This window comes from Poeciliopsis prolifica, unplaced genomic scaffold (assembly GCF_027474105.1).
Source record: "Poeciliopsis prolifica strain line A6 unplaced genomic scaffold, Auburn_PproV2 SCAFFOLD011, whole genome shotgun sequence".
NCBI classification, from domain to species: Eukaryota; Metazoa; Chordata; class Actinopteri; order Cyprinodontiformes; family Poeciliidae; genus Poeciliopsis; species Poeciliopsis prolifica.
Genome location: NW_026562386.1, coordinates 14,333,421 through 14,354,352, shown reverse-complemented (window position 1 = coordinate 14,354,352; position 20,932 = coordinate 14,333,421). Strand labels below are relative to the sequence as shown.

The window sequence follows — 20,932 nt, the reverse complement described above, 5'->3', positions numbered from 1 at the left end:
TCCATCGCTCTTAATCGTCGAAAGGGGAGGAGGGAAAGGTCAGCAGAGGGCGCAAGAGGGGTCAAAGGGCAGCCGTCACACACTTACAGGAAGTCATCTTGAGTGTTGCCGTTGAAGGTGCCGCACAGCCCCACCGTGTCGTCTTTCCACGTCTCGTCGGCCTGCAGGTAGAGACGAAACTCCGTCCAGCTGTACTGCAGATGCAGGCCGAACGCCGTCCTCACCTGGAGGAACATGGACGACAGTTCCTGGATGTGGACGATGTCTGTGGGAGAAGAAGAACGAGGACATCAAGGCTGTTTCCAGACCTCACAGTCCGGTAGACTCAGTTCAGTTACAAAACAAAACTGCAACATTTATTACATTTTCAGCTGTGGCAGTTCTTTCACATCATCGAACAATTCAATCTAATTTACAAACCTGTTCCCCTCCTCACCTGTGGTGGCGCTGGAGACAAAAACTTCTGAAGGAGACACTGAACGCTATGATGAAACGTAAAAAAAAATTTAGGATTTCTCTTTTGTTTTTGGCTAAAAACTGTGAACCATTTGTATTTACCCAGAATGCCCTGCTTTTGGAGCGGTCAGTAATCATGCCACTGTTGCCGACTTACAGGCAACTGAAATCAGAAGCTACACTGCAAAAACAAAATCCTACCAAGCATTTTTTGTCTTGTCTCAAGTGCAAAAATCTTGGTATACTTGAAATAAGACAAAACTAACTTAAAAGTACATTTTCAGAAAGATATAGCAACTTGTTGTAAGTACATAAGACATTTTTCTCTTCGTATAAGTAATATAATCTGCCTATGGAACTAAGGTTGTACTTTTTCATCAATATTAAGGAATTATTGACTTAAAATATCTTGCTGAAAAGCTATATTTAAGTTAGTACTGTTTTACTAAAATAGTTGCACCAGAAACTAGACCAAACATAAGATTTTGTGTTTTGCAGTGTAACTCTCTGAGCTTCACTACATGGAAAAATCTTTCCATCCTGAGTAAAATAATAATCTGAGTTTCCTTTAACTGTATTGAACTCGATTCGTTTTGTAATTTCAATATGTCATTTATTCTTGTATTTATTTGATGAAATTAAAAAAATCTATTTTTATTAATCTAATGGAGTTATAATTTTTGGTTACTCAGACAGAGGATGTTATCGAGAACATAAAGTATAAAAGTTGATGTTTTCATTGACGTATCAAGTATCACACAGTTTCACATAAATCAGACAAAAGAGCATTGATTTGACTACCAAGATGAGAGCAACACTCAGAGGGGACGGCATTTTCTGCACACAATGCAGGAACTGAACACCTCTGCATTGGGAAAATATTTCCTCAATAGCACAGCTGTCATTCAATCTGCCTCTCGTATGAGTGCTGAAAGAGTCCTGGACGAGACAATGGCGGACTGCGATGAAAGACGAGGGACAGTACCGTCAGAATAGGGCAGCGAGACTCGGTACTGGCCGGCGATGAAGACCTCGCCGACGTGACTCAGTGTGATCTCAGTCCTTGGATCCTCGTCAATGATCAGGTTAACTGATTGGATGCAGGCCCCGTCTAGATTCTGCAATCGAGACAAGATTGACGTTTTCCCAAACAGAAGAAGATTCAGGAGACACAAAGAAAGCAAAAATACAAAAGTAGTCAGGATGAAAAACTCTGTCCTACAAAAGGAGATGGTGTGGGTATGGATCTTTAATAGAAAACTGACACATTTACCAACAATAAATACTCTTTTCTTCTGGAATAAAACAGAAATCCAGGTTGCGGCTGTTGGAATCGGGTCCATGCAAACTGTGGCGTTTGCAATAATTTTCGGTCTAGTTTCTGGTCCAACTATCTTAGTGCGCTTGAAATCAGACAAAGCTAATTTATAAATAACCTTAGTCACCTACCAACCCAGCATGTTTGGTCAGCTGGTTTTAATGCTTACTGCGCTGTACAATGGCTGCTGGAAAAGACCAGTGTTTTGGTGTTGACCTACCATCCAGAAACCACTTGCTGCATTCTTGTTGGTTGGGCAGGATGCTCTACTAGTGCTTCTCACAGATGTATGTATCTGTTTATAGCCATTTTCATTTAAATTTGGATTTAAAGTGACAAGCACTCCTAGAACGGCTCATTCTCAACATAGATAGAACTGAGCAGACTAAAATCATTATTTAAGAATAATTACATGAAATATTTTAAATAAAAATGTTCTGTATAGCAAATAAACCTTTCCTAACATGTTTAAGGAAACATAACGGGTCACCTTTCATGTAAAATCTGCTGATTTAAATGATAAAAGCTGCTTCACTCTGATGTTTACAGATGAATCGTTTCTTTCAAAAGTGGCTCCACAGCCGAGAGGTTTTAGCGCCCACCTCTTCCCTCCCCACTTTTACCTTCCCTTCCCATCATTCACCTCCTGCTTCTCCTGCATAAGCTTCTCTCTGTCCAGAGCTGCTGCCTCTCCGTCTCCCACGGCTCTGTCAGTCGGGCCAGATAAGCTAATCCTGTTGGCTGTTAGAGGTCTCTGCTCTGATGACTGGGACATCTTATATCTCACCTCTCCCTCTCCCTCTGCTGGGTTTCCCAGCAGAGAGATAGGAGAAGAAACCCTCCGTCTTTTGTCACTTTTCTTGCTCATTATCTACTCCCGCAGTCGCAGTCAAAACCCTCGACTCAGCCGGGATTATTGAGCACTTAAATTCTGATATGATCTACATTATGGACAAATTGAAACCTGAGCCAACAGGAGACACAGCAAAAGAAATATCAGGTTAGGAGTGACTCACGGCTCCGCAGGGGGCGTTCTGAATGGTGATGGCGAATTTTCCTGAGTTGCGACTTTTGGCGAGGACGTACTGACATGTCGCAGGGAAGGTGAAGATCCTCCCGTCAAACGACCGGAAGTACATATCGCCTGTAACCGAGCATTCCCCTGAAAAAAAGCAACATATTTTTCAACTTATGCAAAACATATGCAACATCTTACTAAGTATTTTTGTCTAGTTTCTGGTGCAAATAGACAGTAAGACTCTCCTGATGGATGACTAATAAAAAGTTCTTAGAATTCATATAGGAGCACTTTTTAAATCATTAATAACTGTTTATTATCCATTAAGTATGGTTGAGAAAGAGGCTATATGCTAAAATACCTATTTTAGCATATTTAGAGTTGTCAGTGCAACAACTCTAAATAAAATATACATTATTTGGCAAGACACTGTCAGATTTTGCCTCCTTCTCCCCCTTCACAGTGAAATGCTTAGAGATTAATTACTAACATACTTATTAGCATTTATAAGAAGAGAATTATTGTAAAATAGAACCCAAATATCTCAGTACACTTGAAATAAAACCAAACTAACTTACAAGTAATTTTTCAGCAATGTGAGTTTATTTTAAGAAAGTAATTCCCTTGACGAAAGAAAACTAGTTATAAGTTACATAATCTGGCAGAGGAACCAGTACTTTTTAATCAATACTAAGGAATTATTTTCTTAAAACGCACTCCTATATCTTGTTGAAAAGTTATTTTGAAGTCTGTTTAGTCTTATGTCAAGTGTAATAAGATATTTGCATTAGAAACTAGATCAAAAATACTTGCTAAAATTATATGATTTGAATTTAATCAATTAATCGTCAGAATAATCAAAAGAATATTCGACTCTAAAATGATTGTTAGCTGCAGCCTTACTGTAAAGCATTTACAAACTATGAAAATCAGTTAAGACGTTTATTATTTTTTTTAAAATCATTATTGCATGCAGTTGGAGGAAAAGCATAAACCTGGGCAGATGTGGTCGGTGCAGTTCCACACGCCACCCACACATGTGCTGCAACAGAGAGCAGAGAAATCCACAGGTGGCTGCATGAAAGGCTGAGCTAATGGCAGGATTACTGACAGAAACTGGACACACAGGCGGTCAGATCCCAGCAGATTAAAGGGACCGAATGCAGCTGTTAGCAAAAGAGCAGATTCTGTTTGCAGGAATAAAACAATTAAACCCATAGATAAAAATGTACAACTTAAACATTGACTTATTTGTTAAATATAATCAAATTAAGTTTGTCAAATTGAATTCATTTACTTTTTTTAACTTAACAAATTTAATACATCTACTTGAATAAACTTAATTTGATAACTTATAACAAATGAACTAATTTATTTTTTTCTTGGATCACATGTTTTCTGGCTTTAGTTGCTCAACCTCTAAGCCAGCTGAGCTCGGCTGAACTCATTCACTCACTCTTTGGTAACCTAGCAACAAATTGCGAGTGACTTCTGGTTACCTGGCAACAACCTGCTGAGTAGCAGTTTACGGTCTGGAAGTAAAACTGTGGATAAAACAGGAACGTTTTGGATATTTAAAACAAAAAACTAATCAATAACTATCAATATTCTGCAAAAAACAAAATCTTACCTTCTATTGTTTTTGTCAAATTTTTAGTGCAAATATTTTTGAACACTTGAAATAAGACAAACTAAGTTACAAGTAACTTTTCATCAAGATATGAGTTTAAGTCATTAATTCCTTAATATTTATATAAAATAAGTTTTCACCTGTAACAAGACATTTTTCCCATATTATAAGTGAAACAGCCAGAAGAACTAGAACTTTTTCATCAATATTAAGTAATTATTGACTTAAAACAAGCTCCTTTATGTTGCTGAAAAGCTACTTCTAAGATACTTTTGTCTTATTTCAAGTGTACTAAGATATTTGCACCAGAAACTAGACCAAAAATACTGGGTAAGATTTGATGTTTTTGCAGTGTATGGACTGATATGAAACCCTAATATGGTGACACGTTTTTTTAGGCATATCGTCCAACATTGAAACTAATGTTGTTAAAGGATTTACAAATTCTTTGAAACAGTAAAAACCGAACTATTTAAACCAAATCAGCAGGGAGAAGTTATTTGATGCGCACCAGTTGTTGCATTCTTCCTGCAGAGTTTGTCCAGAGGGATAAAACATGCCATGGTATTCACAGGGACAGTCAACCGGGGCCACGCAACTCCCTTCCTCATAAATCAGACCTGGGGACACAGAAAACTTGGGAATTAAAAAAACATAAAAAGTGACTGTAAAAACATTCATCGGAAAAACTTGCATTGAATAATACATACAACAGTTTACCTTCAGGACAGTAGCATCCATCTAAGCAGGCCAGCTTGCTGTCTATGCAAGTCCGCTCCAGGTTGCATGTCTGTGGGCAGCAGCTGATGCATTCCCTGTACTGCAGCCCCAGAGGACACTGCTTCACTGGTCACAGAAAAAGAGTTTTAAAACATTTTTACTTGAAACAGTCACAAATGGTCTGACTCTAAGTGTTTTTCTTTAAAAAAAAAATACCTGCAGGGCATTAAGAACTAGCGATGTCCCGATCCGATCACGTGATCGGAAATCGTGGTCACATCGAGGCGTACATCCGGATCAGGAATCAGTTTGATATATATAATTATATTAAACCCCAATAAGAATAACAACAGCTAGTATCGACCTTTGTGTGGTGGAAAGGAGTCAGACTCTGGAAAGATCACATGCGCAGCACTTTGCAGCAGTGACTGCCGTAAAAGTGTAGCAAAATACGGCATTGGCTTGAAGTGGGAGCACAGCTGCTAACTTAGCTACGTCTTAGCCGAATTTAGCGACATTTCCGAACCCTCAAACGACTGTATTAAAAAAGACTAGTCACAAATCTAGAAACGTTTTCTGGTTTATTGGAGATTTAAGCAATAAAACAGCCAAAAAACTGCCGTTACAGCGAGCAGTGATGGTCGCGCGATCTTCGCGACCATCACTGTGGTAGAGCAGAGAGGATGTAAACACGCATGCGCAAACATGCTAGCGATCGTTCCCTTTTAAATGGCGGTTGGGAAGCAATGGGAAGTTTTTAACAACCGAAACCAAAATAATCATTTTTATTTCATGCACGCAGACTCAGTGTCCTGCTAAATGATAAATACGGTGGATAAAAAAAATAAGTTACTTTGTGGATCTTTTTCTTATCCCTTATTTTTTATGTACTTTTTTTAAGTTTTGGATAATCAAAATCGACTTGGATTCGGAATCGGTGGTAAAAAAAAAAACAAAACATACAAAAGCCCTCATTGGGATATAAGATGTTTCTAAATCACTACTAGATAGGGGTTGATATTGATTTTGATTTACGTTGTCACAATAAATTCCAATTAATAACATTTAATCCCTTTACTTCCCCCCACTATGTCCATATCCTCAGCATTTTAATTTTACAATTTGCCCCACAGTTTTTTTTTATTGAGAACATTAATAAATTTAAAACAGGATTAAATGCAGTTACTGTGTGCAGTTTAGTGATATAAATCACAGTTCTGTGTATATGACTGGTGTCCGAATTAAGCATATTACATATTTTCGCAAGAGTAATATTTATTGAGCTATGATTGTTGTGTCATGCAGTCACAGCCATAATAACCAAAGCTACCCACAAAAAAGTAATAGTAAATCGCTCTTATTATCGTTGTCAATTCAATAATAATGAACTGACATTTATAGTCAGTTTATTAATGTGATAAACCTTAACGCCCATATTCCCAGGGCCAGCAGAAGCCATTTTGGGGCCCTAGAGAGATTAAAATTTTGGGGCCCCCATACCAAAATGTCAACACCAGATGTCTATCATTCCTCTACTACTCTATTTGTGTAATGTGCCTACTCTCATTAGAATCTTTTCTAGCCATGTTGATTCATAGCAGTGTTGTTATGGCAATTGAATTTAGCTGTGCAATAGTAACAAAATAAAAAAAATCTATTAGAATTTTGAAATTCGGATAATATTTCAGTGTGTCACATTATTGTCGCCATTACTGATGGTCAGATGTGAACCTTCTTTATAATGCAGGATTTGATCTGTTATCATATTTATTTATAAACTATATGAACATTGTAAAATGTATTCGTTTCAAATCCGTGATTACACTGATGGCTGCCCACTATCACCACTGCGTGTCTTTCCTCATCAAAAGTTATAAAAATAAAATGAGAAGTTTGGTTTGCATTCTTGTCTATTTGTGCAGCTGACCGCAGAGCGTCTTGTGACCATTTTAATGTGAAATCAACTAAATAAAAGCTATACTTGGCAACCACATGCTTCAGCCCCAGATGGTTGGTAATTTTGACAGAAAGTCAAATCTTGCTAGCTACAAAGCTGCACTTGAGAGCATAATTAGCAGAGTTTTGTTGTTTCTTGACTAAATGTGAGTGAAAGCGTACCACACTGAGGAACGCGCTGCCTCCAGTTGTGCAGTGGGTGGTCAGCATGGGCGCAGGCTCGAGCGTATTCGCTGAACACCTGGCATACCACATCGCCACTGGGATCCGACCTTCAACAGAGTGAAAAGACAGAAAAGGACTGTTCGAGCGGAGCCAGGAGAGGTGTGGTTACACAACCCCGGTTCACTGGGCTGATCCGACTCAAAATAGCAACCCAAAGTCTGCGCTGCCGTAAACAAAAAGACAAATCACTGAGTTTGTGGGGTAGATTCCCGGGGCTGAATGCATTTCAAAAACACACAAATGGGTGTAAATATAACACAAACAGGCATTCCCTGGGTTGGATGCTTATAGAAAACAGCAAAAAGTTAAAAAATGTCATAGTAAAATTGAAAAAATGAAATTTAAGTGTAATCCACATATTTTTTAAAGAAGTGAAACCATTTCAGATGCTCCGTATTGACCAATTTTATCTATTCCAACACCAAACTGCGAAAATATAAAACCCTACCATACAATTTTGGTCCACTTTTTAGTGCAAATATCTTTGTACACTTGAAATAAGAAAAACACTAACTTGTAAGTAACCTTTCAGCAAGATGTAGGAGCTTGATTTATGTTAGAAATTCTTCATTTTTAAATTTTTAAATTTCAAAATTGTTAGTTCCACTGGTGGATTATTTTACTTGTAACATGGGGAAATTGGCATAAGTGAAATAATATGCTAGTGGAACTAGAACGTTTTATCAATATTGAGAAATTATTTACCTATTTCTTAAAACAAGCTCTGATATCTTGCTGAAAAGATACTTTTAATTTATTTTAAGTTATTTTGATGTTAAAATGACAGAAATTTTCTTTTCATTTCTCAGAATTTACAGAAAAATGCTCCATTGTTAAATTTTAATTTGTATTTAAAATTTTAATTTGTATTTAAAAATGATCAAACTGGTAAAACAAAAACCAAAAAAAATCTGCATTTTGGTTTTCCTTATCTTTCTTGGGGATTTTGGCCCTTGTGACAAAAATATTGGACACTTGTGGTATAGTCAAAGTCTTGTGTTTCCTGGAGGATAAAATAACTGGACCTCTATCAAGAGTAGAGATTGCAATCAGTTGTTCTTACATGCAGAGGTCGTTGGAGCAGCTGGCCATGTAGGACAGCGGACTCACAAAGTCATGGCAGCTCTGGAAAGGCGGGTCCAGCAGCGCCGCACAAACTTCCTCCACTTTCTGCAGCCAAAACAAACCAAACAGAAAACTTCTCCAGACGAAACTGTAAAATACGTCAGGCTTTACTTTGTTTCAGGGTTGGATGTGGGAATTATTCTTCCTTGTTTTCCTGTCTCACCAGAAGGATTTGAGTATCAACACCAGTGCAGGGCGACGGGAACGCAGAGGGAACATGGGGACATGGGTCCTGGTGGGGCTCCATCTCCATCCAGCTGTTCCCAAACATCTCTACGTCTGGAGTCAGCACACCTGAGAGGCAGGAAAACACTCACTCAGCCATTCTTTGTAGCAGTAAGTTAAAAGTGACCTATTATGTTTCCTTAAACAGGTTAGGATGGGTCTGTAATTTTGAACAAAGTTGTTCTTAGACGATAAAATTTTAGTCTAATTTAGAGCTTCTGTCACTTTAAATCAAAATAAGCTGCTGCTGACCACGACCCCAACTCAACCTCAATTGAGCATCTGTTTGCAACCATTTTCACATGCGAGTGTAAACATTGAGTTGGGGGCGTGGTAAACAGCAGCTTATTGATATTTCAGGTGACAAGATGCCCAAAATTAGACTAAAATTTCATTACCTAAGAATGATTGAATCTATCCTAACCGCTTCAAGAAAACATAATTGGTCACCTTTAAGTTTTTATTTACCGTAGCTCGTCTTAAGGTCGTCCTGAATGTCTGCGTTGAAGTTTCCACACAGGCCGCAGGTTCGGCCCACGAACTCCGGGCTGAGTTTAATGTAGACCGATCCGCTCCGCCCCTCCCAGGCCAGCGTGAAGCCCTGCTGCTGCGTCACCAGCACATACTGGGAAATCTGCTCTAGCTGCAGCTCATGGATATGATGAGGAAGCTGCAGACTAAACAGAGAGATTTTCATATATAAAGACGTAAAGTGAGGCACACGGACTGTAAGCATTATTAGGTCTCTAACCTTTGACCTTTGAAGGTAACGCTGGTGGCGTAGAGTCGTATCTCGCCATCCCACGGCAGGAAGAGGCTAACGGACCGCTGGCAGGTGTAGGGAGCCGAGCCGCAGTTTGGGTCATTATGGACCTGCAAATCCAGATCCAGGGACATAAAAGTCTCATCACATAAATGCTGTCAGGTTGGCTTTAGAAACTACTGCGATGCTGCTGCAAGCATTATTTAAAAACCTAAACACCGTCCTATTGCTCCTTTAAACAGCAGTAGTAAGCAGTATTGTGCACAAAGCCATTGAAATATTCACTGTAAAACCAAACTTAATTTTCTGTTTTTTACATGACTGAGCACAAGATCCCCTGACAACATGCAATGACTAACTAAACATTTAGGTACCAAGCTAAACATTTAGTTTACAAGCTAAATATTCAACTTCAAACTGAAGATTTAGCTCAAAACAAAACATTTAGTTAGGAAGCTAAATATTTAGTTTCCAGCAAAATGTAACGTGTAGAAACTAAAACAAATTTGAAGGATTTTGAAAAATCCACCGTTTTAAGATTAAACTTAACTTTTAAGCGGTCTGTAATTTTATGTCCGTCTTTGAAAAGCATTGGTTTGTTTACCTGGAAGAAAATAGAATCTAAAGTTTTGCCTTCATGTTCTCCGTTGTGATAAAATTCTGATTGAAAAAAAAAATCAATCAGTAATCAAAATGTGTGTTCTGGTTTTTCCAGGCAGAGATAAAGTATCTCCTGCCTTTTCATGGAAACAAAGCCCTGGTCTGTTTCAGGTACTTCAAGGCATTCTGGGAAATTGCAGTATTTAAAGGTAATTGACTCTAATTCTCCTCTGAATGAACTTAAGAACAAACTTTCCTTAGGCTGGGATTGATACTAAGAGGGTAAATAGAGAAACTTCTGAGCTTGTCAAAGTTGTGAGGATTTGTTTAGTGTGAGCCAACCTGGACAACAACTGGCCTGGGTGGTTTCCTCGCAGTCCCGCAGCGTGTATGTGCATCGGCCAGGGAAGTGGAAGTAGAGACCGTCAAAGGTCTCAAAGTTGTACTGACCCCACGTCCTGCAGGTCATCTCCCTCTCAAACCCGAGATTTGGAACTGGGCAAGCAACGAAAAAAAAAAGAAAATATCTGTTGAAATGTTTCCAATCATTAAAACAACATGATCACGATGCATTTGCCAGAATGAAAAATGGTAGCAGATTAATCAAAGCATTTTGATGGCTGCTGAACACAAATAGATCAATAACTAATCATTCATGTATGTCTGCCTTAAAGGACCTTAAACCTTAAAGGATTATTTACTTAAAGCAAGCTCCAATATTGTGCTAAAAAGTTACTTGTAAGTTAGTTTTGTCTGATTTCTAGTGTATTAAGATATTTGGCAAGATATACTTGGCAAGATTCAGTTTTTGCTGTGTTGTCAGGACATTCTGGATGCTAAAGGTTAGCATTAGCATCAATTCTAGAAAATGTTTGTGTTTTTGATTATTGTCCTATTGGAATATCCCATATTGTGCAATTTTAATGTAGAAAATTTAATGCCATAGAAATAAGTAGAGTTAATATCCATTTATAAGATTCTTTAACTGAGCTAAATTCTGATAAAAAAATAAATAAATGTGTGGCTTATGCATCGATGCTAAGTTTGTAAATAATTTTTTGTGCAACTAATTCTTGTTTGTGTTAATTATTGCATTTTTTATTGTAAACATATCTACTTTCTTCTTGATGTTAAAAACAAAGCAAAAATAAATATTTTGTTTCAACGTTAATATTACCACATATTTTTAAAGACAAAGTCCCACGAGCAAAGCAGTGAGAAAAATCACTTTTGCAGATGACATTTTGATAATATCATAAAACTGAAAAAGTGAAAATATGCTAAATTTATGAGTTTAAACTGAGGGATTTATGTGAGTATTTGCTATGAAACGGAGAAAAGACAAAGCAAACTGACTAATTTTCTGTTTTAAGATGAATTTATGTGAATTTGGAGTCATTTTGTGAAGTTACCTGTCTGACATCTGTGTCCAGTGGCCTGAAACAAGCTGCAGTCACATGACTCAGACAAATAGCACTGTCCTCCATTAAGGCAGGGATGCTCACACGGCTCCCCTGAGAGAAACCAGTAAAACCAGTAATTACCAGGCAGCCAGTTGGAACTGAAACATTTAAAAAGGACTATTTCTCCTTCATTTATTTCAGCATTCTAGATTCAGCTATATGTGTGCTGTGGCGGTAACAGATTACCTATTTTAATAATTTGCTTAAATTGACCACCAACGTTGGTTCCCTCAACTTGCATTAATGGCAGCTGCTAGGTGGGCTTTAGGTTTCTCTGGCCAGTCAAGCGCATCATGCACAAAAGCACATGTTGGTAAAAGGGACAGTGGAGATTGCACAAGCTTGATAAATTGTTCATCGACACCAGAGAGTCTTTAAATAATAATAAAAAGTCTTCACAGAAACAAAACATTAAAATGGACCTTCATCACAAACCATAAAACTGGCCACAGTTTGATTATATCAATGGCAATAAACATCTGTATTCAAAAAATTTTGAAAATTTTTTAAAGGAGAATAAGAAAAAAGTAAAACAAAATGAAGAGAACTGAAGGAACTGCATTTCTCTTGCATTCTATCTGATCACCAGCAGGGGCAGTGTCATTTGTCATAAAAAGAGATGACATCCATTTCTGCCTTTGAGGCAAAATGGGAGCCATGACGGTCCTTCCAAATTGGCTACACATCAACTCAAACCAATCTGAGAGACTTTTTACATGCTCTAAGTAACTTTATGTTTATACTCGGCTGTAAAAAACTTACATAAATAGTAAATAGTAGGAGGTCATTGGGAGTTGTTTTGGTTTGAAAATCTAAATATGGAAAACCGCTTGATGTAACTTTATGAGTCAATCTGTATTTTCCACAAAAGTTGGAAACAACTACTTATTACTTTTCTATATTTCTTTGAAACTGTCTTGTCCTGACAGTATGAAACAGATAATCTATGACAAAAATCAAGCTCTGATTGGTTAGAAACAACCAATCAGAGAAAGGAGGAGGGTCTTAGCACTATTGATCATGCTCCATGCAGCGCTGCTCATCTGCCTTCCCCTCCACCTTCCTCTCTGGGAGCAGACCCTGTCATGAATGCTAATGCTAGTTAACATGGCCACCAGTGATGGCACATAAGTGGTTTCTTCATAACAATGACTTGTTTCTCTACTATTAGCACATTTAGCAACGCATACACCAGATTGACTGACAGCGGTAATATCCTGGTCCTTGTTTTTGGGTCCCTGCCTTCTGCATTTCTTTAGAAGGCAGGGAGACGGTGGAGGATATAGATTTTTTCACAGATTATTTGTCTCATATGTTGTCTCAGAGTTATGTTAGATGGTTTTAATAAATATTTAATAAACATATTTGGCATCAAAGACACCTGATAAATGATCAAATGTCTGAAGAAAACCAGCGAAACTGGTTCAGTTCAGGCACTTTAGAAATATTCAATCATTCTTTCTTTTAAACCTCACCTGGTATTCTGCGTTTCGAAGACTTTAGAGTCTCTTTTGCCTGCCTGGTGAGCTGCGAGTCATTAACCGGCCGATCATCTGGTGAAAAGGAGCCCCTGATTGGGTTTCCTGCCGTTGTTGAACCAGTTGCCAATTGGTTTCGCAGTAAAGACCCATTCAGTGACTGGTCTGAGTTTACCAACTTCACCAGAGTTTGATTATTCGACCTCCGGTTGTGAGATGTGTATGCTAAAGCCACTGAAGTTGTCACTGACTGATCAGCTGGAGCTGAAGTAGCTGGAGATTGGTTAGAAAATGTCGTGAGATCAGACTGACTCATTGGTTGTGATGAAGTAGCCGAGGGACTCGGTGATGTTCGGCTGGATGACAGCTGAACTGATTTTGTTGTGCTGCCATCTGGATATGAGATCCTGGGAGGTGATCTACTGACTGGTGATTGGCTCAAGGGGTCTGTTCCTTCCAGTGATTGTCCAGATTTTGCTGTGATTATTGGTGAATGGTTTGATCCTGTCTTTTTAGATGAAGATTTTCTGGATGGTGCTTTAGCATTTATTTGTTTTTCGGATGACTTTCTGGCTGATGTTGTACTCTTTACTTGTTGGATGGGGTGTTTTGTCTTTCTTGCAGGTTGAACTGGTGCGGTAGGAGTGTATTGTAATTGGGACTGTTCGGGATCTGTTGGTTTGGTTGGTTCTAGACTTCCAGATGATTTGGACATTGCCAATGTGGTTGAAGACTGAGTGGTTTGTGTTAGTCTATTTAGGGACTGGTTTTCTGATGAGGTGATGCTTGGCGTTGGTCTAGTAGGTCTTATTTCCTTATTGGCCGTTGCAATGTTGGTTGACAACTGGTTTTCTGGTTCTCTGGAAGTTGCTGATTTGTTGTTTTGTGTCTTTGAGATGGGACTGATTGGTTTGGAAGTCACTTTGGTAGTTGATGGTGGGCTAGATGGTTCTATAGTTGATTGTCTGATAGATGTTGTGGTCGATGGCTTTTGGGTGAATGGCATGACGTTGACATCTGATTTGCTGGTTTTCACAGTCTTAGCTGCGCTGCTTGTTGATTTATTTATTTCTGTTGCTATGCCTGATGATTGACTGGTCAGCCCCATATTTACTGTTGACTGGCTGGTTGTTTGAGATTGGATACGTGAAACTAGATCAGCTTGGGTTTCGTCTGACTGAGTTGTCTCTGTTGTTTGGCTAGTTGATGTTGCTGTTAACTGTTGTTTGGTCTTTGTTACTGGGCTGGCGTCTGAATGGCTTGATGCTTCTGTAGTTGATTGACTGGTAGATTCTGTGGTTGTTGGTTTTTGGGTTGAATGCACGACGTTGATCTGTGTTTGGCTGATTTTCACAATCTTGGTTGAGGTGTCAGCAGACAAAGTTGTACTTTTTGTTGATTTACTAGTTTCTGTTGCTATGCCTGATGATTGACTGGTCAGTCCAGTACTTATTGTTGACTGGCTGGTTGTTTGAGATTGGAAATGTGAAGATAGATTGGTTTGGGTTTTGCCTGACTGAGTTGTCTCTGTTGCTTGGTTGGTTGATATTGCTGTTGACTGTTGTTTGAACGGCGGTTCTGGGCTGACTCGAGTTGTTGTTGAGGATAGACCAGCTGAAACTGTGCTGCTTGATGAGTGATTGATATTCTGTGTGCTGTGTCCTGATTGACTGGCTTGTTTAATGTCTTGGGACTGATTGGTCGTTGGTTTAGGTTGGGATTGGACTGGGTCAGGTGTTTGGTTCATTGATGCTGTTGCGAACCTTTGCTGAGTGTGTGGCACTGGGCTAAAGTCTGACTGGTTAAACTGTGTAGTCACAGCAGTAAGCGGTCCAGATTTGGCCTGGAATTGGTTTGATAATCTGTTCTCAGTTAAAGATTGTTTGGTTGGTGTAATAATTTTTGTTGATTGACTAGTTGTTGGTGGTTGATTGGTTGACAAATTGGTTTGGGATTGTTTAGTTCTGCCGTCTTAGTTGGTGACCAATTAGGTGAGGCAGTGCTGGCCGGTAATTGACCGTTGGTTGGGGGTTTAGTCTCAGTTACTGACTGAAGGGATGGATGGGGGTTATTTTCTGTATCACTCTCCACATCTTGGCTGCCAGATGAGGATGATTGACTCATCAACGGTACAGATGATTGGTCAACGCTTCGGCTCCTCAAGTCGTTTTTTGTCCTCTCTGTCCTGGCAGACGTCAGGTTGGATGCAACAGTCCCACTAACCAGTGATCGCCTGGAGGCTGAAGTGTTTGTTTCTAAAGCAGAAGTGGCTGAGTGGAGAATCTGGAAGGAGAGAAACTGAGTCATTAAGTGTTAAAGCAACTTTCAATTGAACTATTTTTTTTTCTTTTATTCCTTAAAAAGTTGAACTGTGTGGACAGTGCTGGCTAAAACACACATTAAAATTAAGACCTACTGAATAATTTACACTAGGCCTGTCGCAATAAGAATAATTAATTGAAACGAGCTCAGAAATTTCCATTTGTATAATTTATTGTTTCTCTTTTCTCTCTTTTTACCAGAAACTGGATAATAAAAGTCTTCAGTCTGATGTTTTGGTCTCAACCTGAATTTCTTTTAAGGATAATTTTGTTGTCTTCATAATTCATTTTATCTGTCATTTCTATTATTTTATTGATATATTTTGTACATTTAAAATGTCTTCCAGTTCCAGTTTTAAATGTTAATTTAATTTAAAGAATGCCATTGTCATTATATTACTTGAAAATGGTCTCAAAACAACAATATAATCATTTATTACAATAATTTGTGGGACAATTTATTGTCTGTCAAAATGTGTTATTATGACAGACATGTAGACCTTTTACAATACGGTATCTCAGTGCAGAAAAATACATGTCCAGTGTTATTTAACTGTAACTTTTGTACAGTTTTGGCTTAATTACTGCTCTAAATGTGTCCTTACAGCAAATGGCCTATTTCAGAGTCTGTACACTTCAGTTAACAATCAATTGATCACTAGATTAGTGGACAATCATTTTAATAATGGATTAATTTGATTAATTGTTTCCGCCTTGCGATTAAAATAGCTCCTCTACTTTTTTACATTTGGGGAAATGTTCCTGTTTGAAATATGTTGCAGAATAAAAGCGACACAAAAGCAGAACAGGAGAAAAAAAGCCTTAAAAGAAGGAGAAGTCTTTGTTGATGATTCTCTTTTTCATCCAGGTCATCTGAGCCTCGCTCTCCATTTTGATGCATAATCAGGTGTCTGATCATCTGAAATTTCGAATCATGACATGTTTTCAGTTGCAGGGAATCGTTCTTTCAGAATTGCCATTGATTTCATAATTGAGTATGAAATGTGTCAAAATTGGAATCGAAATCATCATCAGATTTGTTTTGGAAAGATTTTCAGCTTTCGTCGACAGCCTTGTTCCAACAGTTTGAGCTTCCCTCGATACCTGAGCCCTAAAACTGGTCTTTCATCTCGATGAGCTCGTACAAAGCAGATGGCAGGGGGCCGCGGTGGGAGCGTGACCACGAATTATTAATCACTGATCAGCATCAGAGGTCTGGAAACAGAACACACAGTTCGGCTCAGAGATCCAGAAGAGCTTTTGACCTATGACCCGTTGCTGCTAATTGCATTGTTCATGAAGGAGCTCCCATGGCTTGGACCGGATTCTCACGCCTCCTGGTACCGAAGGGAGGTCAAACAAAAGGGAGACCAGATAGCGGCTCGGGCGGAGGAAGAGCGAGACAACAGAGTAGCTACTGAATATTCCTGCTGGGACGCGCTGACATGTCTACCGCTGAGGAGCAAATGTCACCGCACTGCAAAAACCATCAAATCCAACACACTATTTTTGGTCTAATTATACTGCAAATATCTTAGTACACTTGAAATAAGATAAAACTAACTTACAAGTAACTTTTCTTCAACAAATGTGAGCTTGTTTCACATAAATAATTTCTTAATATTGATGGAAAAGTACTGGACATGGCCATGTTTCCTTTTAGTGATAGGAATTGCTATAAAATGATTTAAATATAAAATGAGAGCACATTTTAAAGCTGCTTCTACTTTTCACAAGTTTAATGTAAGAAGTTTTTTTTTGAGTTTACTGAAAAAAATCTAAATTTAATAAAATGTACATGTTTCTAAATTTTCAAGGAACTTTTCAGCAAGAAATAGGAGTAAACAATTCTTTAATATTACTAAGAATAAGGTACCAGATAATTTCCTTTACAATAGGGCATTATCCCATGTTACCAGTGAAATAATTTCCCAGAGCTCCCAGTAGTAACTGCTGAAATACAGCACTCATTCAGAATTGGCCAATCAGAGTCCAGTCTGAACAATGTGAATCATGCTTGTGTACACGCCTTGCTCTTTGCTAAGCTAAAGCTGGTCACCTACAACATAGCCTAACACGAATGCTAACACTAGTTAGCATGTCATAAACAGAAAAACAGCTTCCTGGTAAAAGTAACTTGTTTTTCTGCCATTAGCACATTACGCAGGATACACAAGCTTGATTGGCAGCGCTAAGACTCTCCTCCTGCCTCTGATTGCTTGTTTATAACCTGGAGCAGCACATTTCTCAGACTGCTTAGAAAGAACGCATAGCGGATTAATCTTGTTTTATCAGTTTCATACTGTGATGACATAGTGGCAGTTTTAACAAATATGGAAAAAACAGTTTTGTAACCTTTAACCTCTAAATATTGTGTCACCTTAGCCGAGTGTTTATGATTCGCATTCTTATGTGTATTTTAGGGCTGAAAAATGTATCATGATATAAGCGTTTCATATCAGTCGGCATTGATAATTATTGATCAGTTATTTAGTTTTAAATATCTGAAATACTGTCAAACTGGTGACGTTACCTTTCCTGTCTATCCTCAGTTTTCACTCCACGCTGGTTTTTTAAAGCAGTTATGAAGAATGGTGGCGAAACATTAAACTGCTGCTGCGCAAGCTAACTCAGTGACTCAGTTGCTAAGTAACCAGAGAGAGAGAGTGAGGTGAGGTTTGGATCGGAGTTCAGTGAATATGTCCTTTCAGATCTATTATTTATTGATACTGATCACATGTCTGTTGTGATAGGTATTGTTGGTTTATTGATTGATTGTTATTTAAAACAGCTCATGTGTCAGCGAACGCTGCTACAAAAACACAAAATTTTAGCAAGGATTTTTGTCTGGCTTCTAGAACAAATATGTCAGAACCCTTGGAAAGAGACTAAAACTAACTGCTTTTCAGCAGGAAAAATTAGCTTGTTTTGAGTTAATGATTTATTAATATTGATGGAAAAGTATTTGTTCAACTGGCAGATTGTTTCACTTGTTTTGTTAAAAGTGAAAGTATCGGCCAGTGGAACTTGTACTTTTTCCTCAATATTAAGGAATTATTGTCCTATATTTTGCTTAAAAGTCTTTCATGCGAAAATGCTAGTAACACTTATTACAAGACTTTTTTCCCATGATACAAGGAAGCCAGCGCATTTTCATCAAATAAATTATTGACTTAAAAAAGTCTTTATTTTGCAGAAAAGTTACTACTATAGTAAGTTTGTTTAGTCTTATTTCAAGATATTTGCAGTAGGACCATAAGTAGCCGGTAATATTTTGTGTTTTTGCAGTGAAGGGAGAGTTTCGCCTCTGAAGATACGAGCCGGGCTGATTTCTCTGTGATCTGTGACCGTGTGTTCGCCGCTCCAAGCATCAGCATCAGTGATCAATGCAGCGGCCTACCTGCTCTCCTTGGGAAGCGGTGTCCCATTTCTGATGCTTTATCCTGCTGCTCCCGCTGCAGGGACAGAGAGAACAACGAGACGTTTGTTCCTGCTGATGAAGCATTCACTCACCGATCCCCCCAACTGGACAGTGAAAACCCACCACCGACCCAGGAACCATCCCCGCCACGCAGCAAACAGCAAAACAAAACAACTAATGCCACAGATACACTCAAAATCGCATAATTAACATACTGAAAATACGCAGGATTTTACGCATACTTGATAGGACAAAACTAACTTAACATGTGAGATTGATACTTATAAAATATAATACTCTTCCATCAATATTAAGGAATTATTTACTTAAAATAAGCCCCTCTATCGTGCTTAAAAGTTACTTGTAAGTTCATTTTGTCTTTTAAAGACAAATGTGTACTCTAAGAGATTTGCACTAGAGACTAGACCAAAAATACTTAAAAGTTTTTGCAGTGCGATATCTGAAAATGTTGATATCTTTAAAAAATTGGTTAAAACTGGTTAAAATGCAAGTTTTGTTGATACACAAATTGTTTTTGGTCTAGTTTTTATTGAAAATATCTTAGTACACATTTGAAATAAGTATCTAACAAGTAACTTTTCAGGAGCTTGTTTTGAGTAAATAGTTCCTTAATATTGAAGAAAAATTGCTATTATCACTTAGACATTTCCCTATCTTACAAATGATAGAATCTGGCAGTGGAGCTAAAACTTTTTCTTCAATATTAAGGAATTATTTACTTAAAGAAGCTATTATATCTTGCTGAAAAGTTGCTTATAATTTAATTTTAAATCTTATTTAAAATGTGTACTTGGATATTTGGACTAAATATACTACATTTTAATCATTAAAAACCTAAATGTGAGTTTTTAAAACTCAACAACAAACTAAGAACAAACTATTTTAATTGAAAAAAAAAATATATATATATATAATAAGATTTTCTTTATAAGTTAATTTGGACTTATTTCAAGTCTCCTAAGATATTTGTGCTAGAAACTAGACAACAATACTTTATAAGATTTTGTAGTTTTGCAGTGCATAACACAAAAAAGGAAGAGTACACTTTCAAATTCACATTTCAGCATTTACATTCAACAAACACTGGCTCTGGTTTCTCATTCATATCAAATGTCATGCTGCATCTTACACTGCAAAAACAAAATCTTAAGTTTTTTTTTTTTGTCTAATTTCTAATGCAAAATTGTCAGTATGCTTGAAATAAGACAAAACTAGCTTACTTTATAGCATGGAACTTTATAGCAAGAAATAGGAGCTTATTTTAAGTCAAACTTAATCAAATTTTAGTTAATGTTTCATAGTTAAATATTTGTTATCAAGACAACTGTTTTTTTTTTCGCAATAATGTTACATTTCCTAATGGCTGTGAGTAAATTTAAGGTTTGATGTCACAAAGTAAAAAAAAAAACATGGTCCAAGAACAGAGCCTTGTGGTATTCCTGGCTTGGTAAAATATTTCATTTTTCAAGATTTTCTTTGTGACCATCAAATCGTTTCAATAAAAAGGACATTAATCCTCAGCTAATTTGATCAAAAATGTCAGCCTTATCCTTATTACATAACCGCATTCACAACCATTTCCCACTGATAAACAAATGTTCAGTTTAAGATCTTTTTTGGAATAAATCACGTGTTGAAAGGCAGAAGTTGGTAGTGACTAAATTTACTCAATTACAATTACTTGAGTAATATTTTGGAAAAATAAGCTCTTCTCTTTTGTAGTACTTCTCTTATTTCAGTAAAATATCTGGGCGTAAACGTCAACAAATGCAGAAAAACATGATTCAACCAGAAATGCATCAGACATAAATATGAACCTACATTTTACATCAAAGTGAGACTTCCTTTTTTAATCAATCTTTGTTTCTCTAACGTTTTGCTCACAAATAGAAAAATATGTCGCCTTTTATAGTAATAGTTTAATATGTTTTATTCTTTAAAAAGTGATTCACTAATGATTTTTCTCCCTAAATTCTCTATTCTGTAATATATTAAATATTTGTATGACATAAAATACAGAATTTATCCATAACGTTGTACTTTTATATCTGATTACATCATTTTAAAATATTAAATGAGATGTTATGATGATTTTTATTATTTTTTTTTTAATAGTGAAGTAGTACTACTGCATTTGAGCATCGTTTGTTTCTGTTTAACAGCAATGCTTATATAAATATATTAATTAACTC

The 20,932-nt window shown here is 37.4% G+C and overlaps 1 protein-coding gene across 1 annotated transcript in view; it reads right to left on the bottom strand.

Annotated features, from left to right (window-relative positions):
• The window catches only part of LOC129364358 (otogelin-like), a 53,614-nt gene extending 38,885 nt beyond the window's left edge, over positions 1–14,729 (bottom strand). The window contains 14 exon segments of the mRNA XM_055036935.1: positions 84–265; positions 1,442–1,574; positions 2,791–2,936; positions 3,788–3,834; positions 4,934–5,042; positions 5,143–5,268; positions 7,261–7,370; positions 8,387–8,493; positions 8,612–8,742; positions 9,142–9,350; positions 9,425–9,559; positions 10,390–10,531; positions 11,449–11,550; positions 12,975–14,729. Coding sequence (XP_054892910.1) covers positions 84–265; positions 1,442–1,574; positions 2,791–2,936; positions 3,788–3,834; positions 4,934–5,042; positions 5,143–5,268; positions 7,261–7,370; positions 8,387–8,493; positions 8,612–8,742; positions 9,142–9,350; positions 9,425–9,559; positions 10,390–10,531; positions 11,449–11,550; positions 12,975–14,724 — 3,429 coding nt within the window. The 5' untranslated portion in view covers positions 14,725–14,729.
• Between the last annotated feature and the right edge of the window lie 6,203 nt (positions 14,730–20,932).